At 35.1% G+C, this 14,443-nt stretch overlaps 1 protein-coding gene across 3 annotated transcripts in view; it reads right to left on the bottom strand.

The window, feature by feature from the left end:
• The window catches only part of NCAM2 (neural cell adhesion molecule 2), a 283,943-nt gene that overhangs the window by 30,287 nt on the left and 239,213 nt on the right, over positions 1 to 14,443 (bottom strand). For 2 of the 3 annotated variants that reach the window (XM_082784603.1, XM_082784601.1), the window contains exon 15: positions 7,222 to 7,402. In XM_082784603.1, the coding sequence (XP_082640729.1) occupies positions 7,222 to 7,402 (181 nt within the window). Of the gene's footprint in view, positions 1 to 2,439; positions 2,709 to 7,221; positions 7,403 to 14,443 lie in introns of those variants that run through there. The other variant, XM_082784602.1, reaches the window with a different exon arrangement.

Here is a 14,443-nt window from a genome sequence, read left to right as displayed (position 1 = left end):
GTCAATTAACCAATATTAGTAACATCAATTATATTATGAAAAAAGTGATATTGTTCACAAAAAAAGTATTACTATTTTAAGAGAAAAACTCATCTAGGCTATAGCATCAATCAAACAATTACAGTTTCTTGATTTAGAGATTTAGATCTGGAAATCACTACTAAGAGATTGAAGTGTAGAGTTGTAAAAATAAGTGAACACTTGGCAGCTGATCTAGAGGAACTACTAGGTCTACAATCCTTCAACAAACGTACAAGTGATCACCTGTATTGGAGGAAAAGCTTGTCACAGAAGAACGGAACCAAGTTAAATGTAGATATATAAACCTTAACTGCCTTTATACAATGAAAACTGTATAAAGAGATATCCACTGTGGTCTTAAAATTACCGATCCTCGGAATAGATTTTTTTTCTTTGCAAAGATCTTTAAAATCATGTGTTTTAGTATTTCTTTTTGGTTTAAGTTAATTCCTGCTATCCCAGGTACTGTGAGGATCAACAGTCAGAAAGTTACTATTGTTCTTTCCCAAATAACTCTGACTGATTGTTAAAAGTATGTACATTTCTAATACAGCATTTATCCTACTGAGGTTCAAACAATTTGGCTTCTATCGTCAGCTTCCAAATTAAAAAAAATCTTACAGGAGTATGTTATTTTTGAAGCCTCTATTCTCTGGTGAAGTTTACTAAAGTTGTCAACTGCATTCAAAAGCTATCAGAAGACACACACAAAAACTGATGGATGTTTGTGCAGATACTGCACACACATATACATACGCAGGCACCGTGGTCACAAGTCATTAGCTGAAAATCAAGCCACGATGTTTTTCTTAAAGAATCAATACATATTGTAATTCTACAGCCTTTTCCTGGAGATTTAAACAGGTATCTTAAAAGCCTCAAGTAATGGCTTCTAGTCCTGGCTCAAGTAGGCAGCCTTTCTAGCTTAGTTAAATGGAAAGAGACTACAGAAGAAAAATAACTATAAATGTCCCCAGTCCTCCTATTTTAATTTGTACTGATGCAATTTATCTTTTCCTAGAATTAAGAAAAAGTACCAGATACTACTCCTTAGCTTACTGCCTCAGAATGTAGTTATGTTCTTAAATAACACATCATCAGGGCTTCCCTTCAAGTATGATCACTACTAACTTTGTAAATTACTCAAAAGGGTATATCTGCAGCCTTTTCCTTGTTCATTAACTACAGAATTGCTGATTAGAGTTAAAAACCCAGACAGTCAATTTATATTCGCAAAAGCACATGGGTTACTGACTGTGTACTGAGGCAAAAAATGCCACAAATAACTGAAAATCCAACCTGGCCTGAAGAATGCTGTTGTTGCTACTGAAGTGAAAGCGAGGAAGAAAAAAATCTGTCTTGGTGATATGATAAGCAGGGCTATGAACAGAAAACTAGAAGGTAAACATAGCAGGGACATCATCACCTTCAGAAATCAGGACCCATATTAAGAATCTAAGGAGAAAGGATCAAGCTAAAGAATACTTGAACAAACTGGAAACACACAAAGCCATGGACCTTCATGGGATACACCCACTAGTGCTGAGGGTGCTCACAAATGTCACCGTGAAGACATTCTTGATAATCTTTAAATGATCATGGAGACTGGGAGAGGTGTCTGAGGACTGGAGGAAAGCAAATGTCACTCCTATCTCCAAAAAGAACAAAAGGGAGGGCCTGGGGTTCTACAGGCTGTTCAGTGTCACTTTGATCACTGGTAAGATGACAGGGCAACTAATCCTTGGAACCATTCAGGCAAATGAAGGACAGGAAAGTCATCAGGAGTACTCAGCATGGATTCACCAAGAGGAAATCATCCTTCACTAACTTATTAACTTCCTATGATGAAATGACTGGCTTGGTAGATGATGGGTGAGCAGTATATACTGCCTACCTACACTTCAGTAAAGATTTTGACTGTTTCCAATAAGATCCTCACAGAAAAGCTAATAAAGATTGGATCAGGAGAAAGTGAGGCGGATCAAAACCAGCCAGGCCAAGAGGCCTGAGTGGTGGCAAAAAGTCTAGTTGGAGGCCAGTAAGTAGTGGTGGACACTAGGGGCCAATATTGGGCCCAATCCTATTCATCATCATTAACCATCCGGATGATGGGGCAGAGCATTCCCTCAGCAAGTTTGCAAATGAGGCAGAACAGGGAGGAGGGGCTGATGCATTAGTAGGTTGTGCTGCCATCCAGAGGTCTCTCAACAGGCTGGAGAAATGGGCTGACAGGAACCTTAAAACAACAAAGGGAAATGCATAATCCTGCAACTGGGGAAGAAAAACCCCATGCACCCATATGCTGGGGGCCTCCCAAATGGAAAGCAGCTTTGCAGAAAAGGACTTGGGGTGACATCAAGGACATCAAGGTGAGCATGCATCAGCAATGTGCTCTTTCAACAAAGCAGGCTAATGGTGTCCTGGGTTGCGTTAGGAGTGTTGACAGCAGGTTGAAAGAGGTGATCCTTTCCTTCTGCTCAGCACTGGTGCTAAGGCTATACCTGGAATGCCGGGTCCAGTTCTCAGCTCTCCACAAGAGAGGTATGGAGTTACTGTAGAGAGTCCATCAAAATAGCCTTTAAGAGGATTAAGGGACTGGAGCATCTCTCCTGTGAGGAAAAGCTGAGGGAGTTGGGACTGTTCAGCCTGGAGAACAGAAGGCTCAGGGTCTCAGTGTGTACAGACACCTGAAGGGAGGGTGTAAAGAAGATGGATCAAGGCTCTCCTCAGTGAAGGACAATGTGAAATGAGCACTAACTGAAACACAGGAGGCAACATCTGAACATAAGGAGAAGACTGGCTTTTTCCTGTACCTAGTAATTCTCAGTCTCTCGAGTAAAATGTTCATTACCCTAGTTTATATTCTAATAAAAAACTGGCTGTAGAGTACAGGAGCCCAATTTTACATATGTAATACCTTATAAAACATACATATACACACACACACACACATATATATATATGTGTGTATATAAAAGCATGTATAGTACCGGTATAAACTATTTTCATTTTTCATTCAATATGACACCATTTAAAAATCCTAAAGCTGTGTTTTTATAAAAACTACTGATAAAAACCATGTTTGGCATGGAGTGTCATCTTTGCTACAAGTCATAGTGAGAGAAAATACTATGTGTTAGACTGTTGCTCCTCACCTATGACTGTATGGTTTTAAGCATCAGTGACAGAAATGCACTGAAAAAAAGCAAACAATATGCTCAGTACTGTAACAGAAAAGGTCATGGGGTTAAAAAGGGATTCAAACTTTTCTAGGTTACTTAATAAGAAATATTTCAATAAGTCATGCAATATTAAAAATAAAATAAAATAACACAAAAATCCCCAAACCAAAATGAAAATACACACACACACACAAACAATTCACAAAAAAAAAAAAAAAAAAAAGAAACCACCACTAAAAAAACACAAATAAACAAACAGCAAAAACAACAATATAAACACACACACAAATAAAATAAAATTGTAAGGACTTCTTGCTGTCCCCAAATGCTTTATAATGAAGAATAAAAAATATGACAAAAAACAACTTGCAGCCATTTTCAATATATACTGTATACTGGACTTCCAGAGAAACAGCAATGACTGGATAAAAGACTTTTGAAAGACTACACCTGCATAAGTTTTCAGAAATTAACAGCAGAGATTTGTCTAACACTTGCACAAAATATCCTCTTTTAACATCTTTCGTTGCATCTTTGTTTAAGATAGGACTATAGATGTGGTTTTAGGTTGCAATAGTAATATTTCAGAATGGTAGCTATGATTTGGACATTTTGTATCAGCTGCGCAGTACCAGAAGAGAGGATATATATCTCTGCACTGCTGAGAGATTAAGTACGTGTAGACCCATACAAACAGGCTGTAGTGTCACCCCTGTGAGCTGATAGAGTTCATTTGTTCCCTGTGACACTTAGTCAGAGAGTTTGTTAAGCTGCAGAGGTTAGTCTATGCTGTCCTAAGACTAATAAACAGCTAAGAGCTAAGGCACATAGCTCCTTTGAGAATACCTTTATTACCCACAAAATTAGAAGAAACTCAATACTACAGAAAAGCTAAAATGAAATTTTCTAAAATATCACAAATCAGTACTTAAAAAATGATAAAGACTTACTCACAGGCAAGCATACTGATATTAGATTTGTGCCTACCCACAAGTACTGGTAACTAACATATCCAGTGAGATACTGGAATATGTAAAATGTTACATTTAAGACTATGCTGCTCTTTCTTCAAAGCATGATTCTTAAATACATGGTTATACACCTAAGTGAATAGTCAAATGGAAAGACAGAATTGCTGACTGCAAACAGTAACTCAAAAAAAAGTAGGAAGTAAAATTATATATACATAGATAAAATATACAGTAATACATAAAATAAAAGGATTTGTAAATACAGTCAAGGAAAAATGTTTTAACAACTCGATCTGCTGAGTATTTCTCAAACATAGTGCAATATTCCATTGGTAAACCCTTCAGAAAACTGGGAAACTCTTATTAAAATGATTACAAATTCTGAGGAACTAATTACAGATGTGAATGATTCAGTGAATGAAGACTGTGTTAAAGGCTTAGGAACAGAAATTACAAAACCAAGTACATCTAGTTGGAGGCTGCTGAGGCCAACCATGTGAAAATTAAAAGGAATGTCTATCTCATTTATACACCTAACTGATGCTGATCAGCAGGCTGAGGCATCTTGCTAGACCTAAGAATGGTAATGGAAGATTATCATGTTGTTTTATTATAAAATTTGACTGCTAGCCAGGAGCTGGTACTCACTTGCACTTCCTAATAAATAGAAGATGTGGGTTCTGTGCCCACAGGAGCTGTGTGTTCACAGAAGCAGAGTTTTAGCTTCCAGTCTCTGCCCTCAGGGATTACTCTTCTGACATATCCATTAGCTCTTGGAAGAATAAAGACTCCTTCTGCAGGAATCAGAACCAAAGTCTCACTTCTTGTGATTACTCCCATTTCCCTGGTAAAGAACCCCTTGAAGGACAACAAATGCATCCTTGCCTTTGTCTCTCTCCAGCTCTCTGATTATGCTTGCACACATTTGCAATGTAGTATTATGTTAAGTATAGCTAACCATCATGATACTCGGAAGATCCCCAAATTCTTTGGAGGTAGGTAATACCCATGAGATTAGGTACATAGGACCTACAGATATCTTAGTTTTGAATGACATTAAGAACAAGACGGAAACACTCAGTTCAGCTAAAGTGACATAGATCTGGGCATAAACAAACGAAAACCTTTACGAGTCTTAGAAACTCTTCTAATCGTTACATGAATAATTAGGAAAGGAATCTCAGTGATCACAAGCAGCTAAGAGGGCACAGAATAGGTGATGCATTTCATTCAGAATTGTACCTAATTGCATTCTTCCTTCTTTGACTTAGCTGCAAATACCCAAGCCTCAAAGCATATAAATAGGGCATCAGCTGAGCTGACTGATCAGTAAGAACTGACCTGCTTAAAGTTGAGCATTTTATACACATTATCATGTTTTTAAAATTATATTTATACTTTTGTAATAATGTCATATTAATAATATTAATAATATGCTATTTCATAACAAGATAACCATACTGACTCATGAATGTGAACATTAATGTTCCACTGATTTTAAGTCTCTTTTGACATACTTTTAAAAATTGCCTACAGAATGTTCTTATGATGGGAATTTCACACCCTTTATAGGCTTTGCAAAAACAGTTGTCAAGGAAACTAATTAGTTCCACAATCATAATTACAATAATGATTCGTATAGAGAAGACTTGATGTTAAGTAGTGTAACAGACTTCTCCTTACAACTAGTTAGAAGTTATGGGAGAGTACCAAAAGGAAAAAGCCCCATAATTCCCATAAAGCTATGTTCAGAGAAAAACATTCTCTCTTCTGCGACTATATTAACTAAGCTACTTTTTACTTCAACGTCTAGGGACCATTTATGTTTTTATTTATGCAGGCATATCATGTTTCTCTGTTATATCAGCTGTGGTAATAATATGGAATAATTTGAGTAGTTTTAAAAGGTTAAAGTTAAGCTGTGTTGCAAAACAAGCAGGCTTTGGACATTCAAAAAACTAAAAAAATGGTTTATACTTTCTGTAAGTCTTTACCTAAGTAAGTTTTAATTTATTTTTCTACTTGATAAATATTATCATTTTATTGAGATAATCATTGTCCCTAAATTTCCGTTCCTTTTTCCTGTTGACCATGGAGCGAAACTTTAATTCTGAATGATGGCAATCTCAAATCACTATCTGTTTAAAAGCAAGTACGCAGGGCTTATAGAGGCTCCAAATCTCAATCAAGATGCAAACCAACTCTCTCTATGGCAATCAATTCATCAGTCAGATAAGATCTCTTCACCATATAATATGCTTTTTAAAAAAATAAATTATTCATAAGATATCAGAAATTACCATCACGATTTATGTTTATTCTGAATTAAATAATTTTACATTGTTGCACCAAAATATAACTTTGCTTTAGGAAGCACTAAAACTTGATAAATTAGTTACTGAAACACGCTCCACTCTTAACTCCTATGAAGTTTTCCTTTTAAAAAATCCAAACCTTCTTATTTACACACTTAAAAACATAAACAACATTTCTACATATTTCAAAGCTTGTGAATAGGCCTGTGAGATGGTTGTGTCATCACTGTGTTATAGTGAATCAAAAAGACAGTATCTAAATAAGCCTATTTGAAGTCTTAACCTAGTCAGACATTAAAATAAATACCCTTATTTTATGTGTACCTTGAAGCACATGTAGCGATATTTGACTTGTACTGAAATCTAGAATTCTAACAAATTGCCTTACAACAGACAAATACGCAGTAAAAGGCAATGTATTAAAAATGCATCTTAAATATTGTATTTCAGTGACAACTGTCATTGTCTCTGTGGAAGATTCAGCATTTGTTCTGTGCTTACAAATTAGTAATTTGTAAATTTGCTCTTACATTAGTAAGATCAAAGTAGGAAAGGAGGGTCCCATTAAAGAGTTTTTAGTCAAATCTTTGCTGATAACACAGCATGTTGTCTCAAGCTTTGTCAGTTAAGGAAGACTTCAGTTACCTTAAGAGACTGTTCAACTACCCACATTAAAGTACTATCAGTAGCAAGCAAGCAATTCAGAGAGAAAACACTCTAAGATCAACTTACCTGTAATAATGTTGGGCTTTGGTGGCATGCTGAATTCGTACAATGTTGGTTCAGAAAAACCCAGTCTGTTGGCAGCTGTAATTTGTACTTCATAACCCATGGTCCACTGAAGATGCTCTAAGATGATGTGGTCTTTACTACCCTGTACTTTTTTCTCTAGCCACTGATCTTCCTTATCTTTCTGTAAAGATGCAAATAGTTTAAATTCTCAAAAATTCTTGCATTATTTGTCTAAAACATATGTCTACAAAAATAATTTAAAAAATAGTTTTATTTCCGAAGACTATGAACATCCCAGTCATCTATTTTTGGAGTTCTGAGTACTCAGGCTTTTTTTAATTTTGTCTGTTCCTAATCATTCCATAATCTGAATTTATGGATGTTGTTGACAATTATTTTTCAACCAATTTGGGCTGTATTTGTATTTTGCACAAATACACTTTTCAGTGTGGGGAACAGCAGGATAATTATTTACAATTTCTGCTAAGAATAAATTTTGTAAAAGTTTATTTTATACAGATGTTGCAATTACATTTTGCTCAACGTTCTTTAAAAGAAATTTCCCATTGAAACCAAGCCTGAATAGCTCATGAATGCAAGCTGTGCTTATATTATACAACTAGTTATATACCGAGTACATAAACTGTAGCAGTATGTTGTACTACAGTAACATATTGCAAACCAGGCTGTATGCAATAATATAAACAGCATTAAAAGAGTATGCAGTCCTATGTTTATGCTGGTGAAAGGATACATTTAAATCAGTGAGATAGAACCATAGAGGAAAAAGAGTTCTGATAATTCAGAACTCTGTTTCCACAAAGGAAACAAATGAGGACTTAGGAAGGAACCTGACCTCTGGCATTTCATAGATTTGGACTGCTTACCTTCGCAATCTCTTCTTTTAGTATTTTTAGAGCATAATATATTTTAATTATTCCTTATGCAAATGAGAATTAGAAAATAATTAATAAAAAAAATAATAATATATACTGGGAAGCACTCCAGCCATCATGCTCAAAGGAGTTCAGTAACGGTAAGAATCCATGCAGTTCTGTTTTTACAAAATTTAGTGCCAAAAACTATGGCTGAGAGCCAAATCTTGGCCATCCAGCCCATACAGCAACACAGTCAATAGCTGTCTGAAGAAAAACACCTTTCAAGTAGAGAGTATAGCTTTTTGCTACAGACAACTATCCATCTCAGTAGCTTATATTTAGGATCTTTGCTGAAGCATCTTGCTCTTGACTGATACAAGTGTCAAAGAAAACAGCATCTAAATTTGACAGTTCAGGGCTCAGTCATGCTACATGCCTGTTCTTTTTGCCCCCAGTCTCCAGAAAATAGACTGACATACTGAGAACCCTTAGGTGCACTGCTGCAATAACTTATTTTCTACCAGCACTGTGTGTTGACTCCTCCATATTGACTTTGCCTTATGTTAAAGCCTTCCTGCTCCTTCTACACCTTCATTGACACTTGGTAGTCCTGAGAATGGTTACACTAAAACATCTTTTCAGGAACATAAGTAGTAAGGTGCAAGTGGATACAGCAGTGGACCCACCAAAAAAAAAATAATAAAAAAAATCAGAATGGTAGTTAACAAGTCATGTAAAAAAAATAAATACCCTACAGTAAAAATAGTTTACCCATCATATAATGAAACTGATATTTTCTATAAAAAAAAAAAAAACAAAAAAACCCCTGTTTTCTAAATAAAGTTAGTGTTAGACCTCACAGATAACTTCTCTTGCAATTATCTGATGTGCCACTAAGTGAACCACTTATATTTACATTCCACTGAGTGAATCCATTTATACTTTCACACCAAACTAATTTTTCAATTTGTATTTTTATTGTATTTTTGTGTAACACCAATGATTTAAAAAGAATTAATACAGTATGAAAAGAATTAATCTCAGTATGTACATGTAAATACTTATTAGTAATGTCAGGAGCAGCATTGTTGCATTTCAGTGGCTGTTTGAATTCTGAATTTTTCTAACTCCTCCACTTTGGAGGAGTTAGAAAAAAAAATACACCTGTTGATATTCCAAAGAATATCAATATGAGAAAATTAGAAGGGGAGTTCATGATTTTGGTGCATGAACGTATAGCTGTGTGAATGTATTAAGGAATTCTGAAGAAAATATAAATCACGGAAGGAGAAAAAACACACTAAAATTGGAAAATAAATATTCAAGCTAACATGGTTTCTGCAGGTGGAAAAGGCTGCATTGCAAACAGATATATATATTTTGAAAACAAATGGTAGAACTACATGTAGCGAACAGAATGAGGTTTGGAAAGAAAACTGTACAGGTTTCTGTATGAGGATGCTCCTCTACAGACATAAAATTAAGTGACAAAGCAGTTGTTCTATGGTTTGGTCAGGTGAAGAATAATGAAAGAGCTGGAATGTAACAGGATACCTGCACGCTATGCCAGGGAAGTGACACCTTAAGATTAGTTGAAAGTGAAGCCTACTGGGTGGACTGAGATAATTGAAAGAGACAGAATCCAAGCACTGAGCTCAAAGACATCAAAGTGTTTTATGAAGAGTGACAAGCACAAGATGGGAGAAGAAGAATAAAGAAAGTATCTGGAAAGCAAGTTGTCTTCTAATGATGAACAGAGCAAGTCTTCTAAAATACAGTCTACTTTTGGCATCTTAAAGACAAAGAACAACTGGAATGTCATCAACTCTAGCAGTTATTTCACATGCATTTTCAAGTACTTTTTACTAAGTAGAGCTCAGTAATGTGTTGAGATTTATTTTACCATTAGAGTAAAAATGCATAAAGAATGAGAAAACAAAAGTCTGTCAGTTAAATCTTCCTACAAATCTCCCTGTTTATCCTTTAATTGGTAGATTAAAGATCAAAAAAAAACAGAACTATAAAAGAACACTTCAACTTTATTAGGCTGTTCTATTATTAATATTGCTTAAAATTTATAGGAAGCTCTACAAATGCACAGTGTTTTACACCAAATGAAAGGAACTCTGAAATCATGAACTGCAGTCTAATTTGAGGGGTGAGTTAATGTAAATGCCTTCAATCATCATTTAGTATTAGTAGTTGTATCATTAATATGTATCAACAAATCCACATTTTGAGAAACTGCAATCAGATCTGCAACCTCAGAGATTCAACTGTTCCTTCATTTGCATTTTGGTTTGTTTTCTATAAAGCCCAAATACTCCTTTACAGAAGGTCATTGATGCTGTGACACTGACAAATGAGTGTCAATTCATTTGGGGGATTCTCACTGCCCACTTCCACTACTCTTAAGCCTTAAATTTACATCACAACCTTTAATTCACACTGCACGTTTCCCAGGATCACTCCTCAGTTGAAGCAAACCTGCCACAATGCCACAGACTAAAGTGGATAAACTAAAATTATGCTTATTTCTTAAATATCTACAATGTCTTAAATACTGTCTTTAAATATAAGCATCGATTTAATTTTTCTCAGAAGTGCTTAGGAGCCAGATTTGTAAGACAACTATGAGTAACCTACACACCTAAATACCTTGACAAAAAAGGAGTAAACAAACATCTTAACACTCCAGTCTACTTGACTGCTTCTCAAAATCAAGGTCACATCTAATAACAGTGAAAGTAAAGCCAATCCGCTGTTTGGCCACATAACTATTTACTAGTCTAGAAAATAACATCTCTATATTTAATGGCCATTTTATATTATACCTAAGATTACATTCTCTAGGAACTTGTAAAAAGTGATTAACTCCTTCCAACCTTTCCTCTCCAACTTCCCTGAACCGTCGCACTGAAAATTCAGCTCAACCAAGCTTGGTCAATGTGATAATAATAATAATAATAAAAAAAAAAAAAAAAAAAAAAAAAGGCAGGAGGTGCCACACTATCTTGAAAGCCAATAGAGGAAAAAAAAAAAAAAAAAAGAAAAAAGAAATACTCATGGAAAACAATCTGACTGTTTAAAACTTCACAAGAATTCATCACATTAGAATGGTATTTTATAGGTCTGGGTGGTGTTTTAGAAAAGGCAATACAAGATGAATGCCAAAGAAAACACAAAATGGCTGCTAATGTATCTAGTGTTAAAACGCACAGAAAGTTCAAGGGTCTGGCATGTAAAGTGGAACTTTGAGATTTAAAAAAAAATGGTTTATGGCAGGTATCTCAGGGTGGGAGTGGCTGAGATATTCTCTCCATTTAAATTATGCATGTTCTACAAGTCTTTTTCTAGAACATATCATCAGGCAACAAAATGAACACAGTCATCCATCAACAAACAAACACAACTGAAGCACATGATCAGAAATCTAACAACTGTCAGTACCAAAATTCAGAGCATTAACAGTAACACTCTCACAGGTCAACATGGGTAGCAGCTTTTAGGCCTGCAAAAGCTAATCTCACTGGTTTTATTTCCTCCAGATTTCATTATGGATGCAAAATGAGATTAAAAGAAATTTTATGCTGTTACTGTTTTTCAAAATAAGATTTTATGTAATTTTCTTGCCTCTACTTAAAAGCATATAACCATAAAAGATGGAGTTTTTGCTGTTATTTCATTCTAATTCTAACTTTTTACCAAAACTTGGCATTAAAAGTAACCGCAACGTCCTCTTTTCCCCATCTTACTTTTGGCATTCTGTGACCCGAACATATAGAAAAGAATTCCCTTTTACAATCACTAAGAAGCCTATTTCAAAACTCGCCTTTTAAGCATTACAAAATTCAATTCAGGATATGGTACCAAATTCATAATTGAAGTCTTGGAACCAATCTTTGCAACATAATACCATATGCAGACAACATAAAACACCAAGCACAAATTCACAAATGCAACATGTGCAGCTACAGAATATCCACTGTCAAAAGACATTTGAGCAATAAGCAGGTACTCTTGCTTGCAACGTGTGAGTCATGTAAGTGATTATTCCCATACGATGATCACGCACTGTTTGCATGCTGTTTCTAGTGCCCTAAGCTGTGTGACACCTTCCATTTGTTGCTTTGTAGCCTCCCTTTCCCAATCAGGTCTGTGCCTGTTACACACTTCTCCTGAGCTGCTGGGGCAGTTTCTTCCCTGTATCCCAAATGTTCTGTTCTTTAATTCCTCACTCTTTGCATTATGTAACTCCATGCTATAATCTCTTCAGCCATTCCCACTAGCTTTTAGTTTACTTCCCTCATACTTGGAAGATCACACAGCAGATAATAACTGTTTACAAATCCAGTACACAGTTCCCTAGCAATTTACATGTATAAAGCTTAATTTCCATTGTGCGACACCATCACCTGATCATGTGTGCCCCAACCAACATTATCAGTGCCAAAACAAAGAATGACCAAAGGAGAGCCCAAGTGGGTCCTTATTAGAACTACACAGTTACTATGAGAACTGTGGCTAGGGGAGCACCTCCTTCTGCACTGGACAGGATGTGTGTCTGGGGACACTCCTCTTCCCAGCCAGCTTCTTTCTCCCTCTCTTCCTATTCACTTCTAAGATAACTTTGAAGACAAGGTACGCCATCAGCTTTGGACTCCATTAGTAAAGCTTTGTAAAACTCAACTTTGTACAGCACAAATTGAGAGTCAAATTGAGACTCAAATTGAGTCAAATTGAGACTGCTATTCACAAAAATTGCATGATACTTACTTATCTGAAATACAACACAAAAAGGGAGACTTCTTGTTATTTGATTACAGAAAGTAAGCCCTGCCCATAACATGAAGCGGGAAACATGTTAGGAAAGCAAAAGTTAGCAAAAAAAGAAAAAAGAAAACTTACCAGTATTCCTAGACCAGGCTACAATATTTTCTACAATATCTTAAATCCTATCCTACTCCTAATTTTAAAAGATCTTTATAAAACTTAAGCATGAAGGAACTAACTCAGTAAGACATGAGCTGTTATGAAACACAAAGAAGAAAAGCCATTGATATGTAGCTTGTTATCTAATATGCTGTTAAAACATGGAAGCAAATACACTGGTCCAGGTGCTAGTAATGAGGCTGGCAAGAGCTATAGAAAAGTCAATTACATACGACCAATGAGGAAGATAGAAAGGAAGCAGTCAACAGATAATTAAGAACTTTAAATAGCATCCATTCATTCTGATTAAAACACCAAAAAATTACCGTGCTTTTTTGTTGTAAGAAGACCTTTAATTTAGTCAAATTGCTTTTTCAATTGGAAGCTTAGGGAGATATGGATTTCAGCTCCAAGTAAAAGCTATCTCCTGTAACCTATTATGTTTCCAGTTACTGCTTAAATTGTACATTTATCTTTCAACAATAAACAAGAAAAATGACATTCTATTCTGTAATACTGTTCCTTAGTCAAAACACTTGATCAAAGTCATGTTTCCAAAGTTATTCAGGATAGATCCAAAATCATTTAACTTACTTAAACGACAGAAACAGATTAAATTCCTCACCTTGCATATATACATGATATCCATACTTTGATGCTAAATTTATTTAGCAAATAATTTAGGAAAATCATTTTACATGCCAGGTTAAGCACTTGGATAATCCCAGAGCTAACATCAAAACGTGGCATTTTAGGAAACATAAGGAAATGTGACAAAAATTATTACAAAATAAGGAGCTTTTTTTTTTTTTTTTTTTAAATACTAAAATTCTGCATTTAGTTTATCAAAATGTGCTAATTTCTACAAAGTATAGTCTTCACTAAATTCTGTTTAATTTGTTTAAATATTTGGTGTTATATATCCAATCTCTTTCAGACTCTTGAAGTGGGTGTATAAATCTCCTACTTTATACTCTGGTAAAATATTTTCTTCCTGGGTCTGGTCAGATAAAAGTGGTGTAATCTTTCAAAAAAAATGCAAGGAAACTATTAGAAAATGCATACTTTTGAATTCATTTCATTGATTTTGCCAGCTGTAGACTTACTTCTGCAGTGCAAATATTTCTGAGTATAGTATATCCGGAAAGATATTTCAGGTGCTTTTATTAAAATATAATTTTAATTAAAATATAATACTTTTAAATAGAAAAATACAAAGAAGACATCATTCACTGAAAAATAAATTAGACCGTGCAAGAAATACTGTATTCTAAACTTGCCAGATTTGACAAGAGAATGACAAATCAGACACCAGCTGAGAGACTATTAGTCTCTCTATGCAAGAGGAGTGTTAAAGAACTGGTATATAAACTGAAACTTTTGAATGTCCTAGCAATTAATAAATTACTGGG

The sequence above is a fragment of the Aythya marila genome (assembly GCF_965140915.1).
Source record: "Aythya marila genome assembly, chromosome: 1".
NCBI classification, from domain to species: Eukaryota; Metazoa; Chordata; class Aves; order Anseriformes; family Anatidae; genus Aythya; species Aythya marila.
Note: the sequence above shows the minus strand (reverse complement) of the source record. Positions and strands in the feature narration are given on the sequence as shown.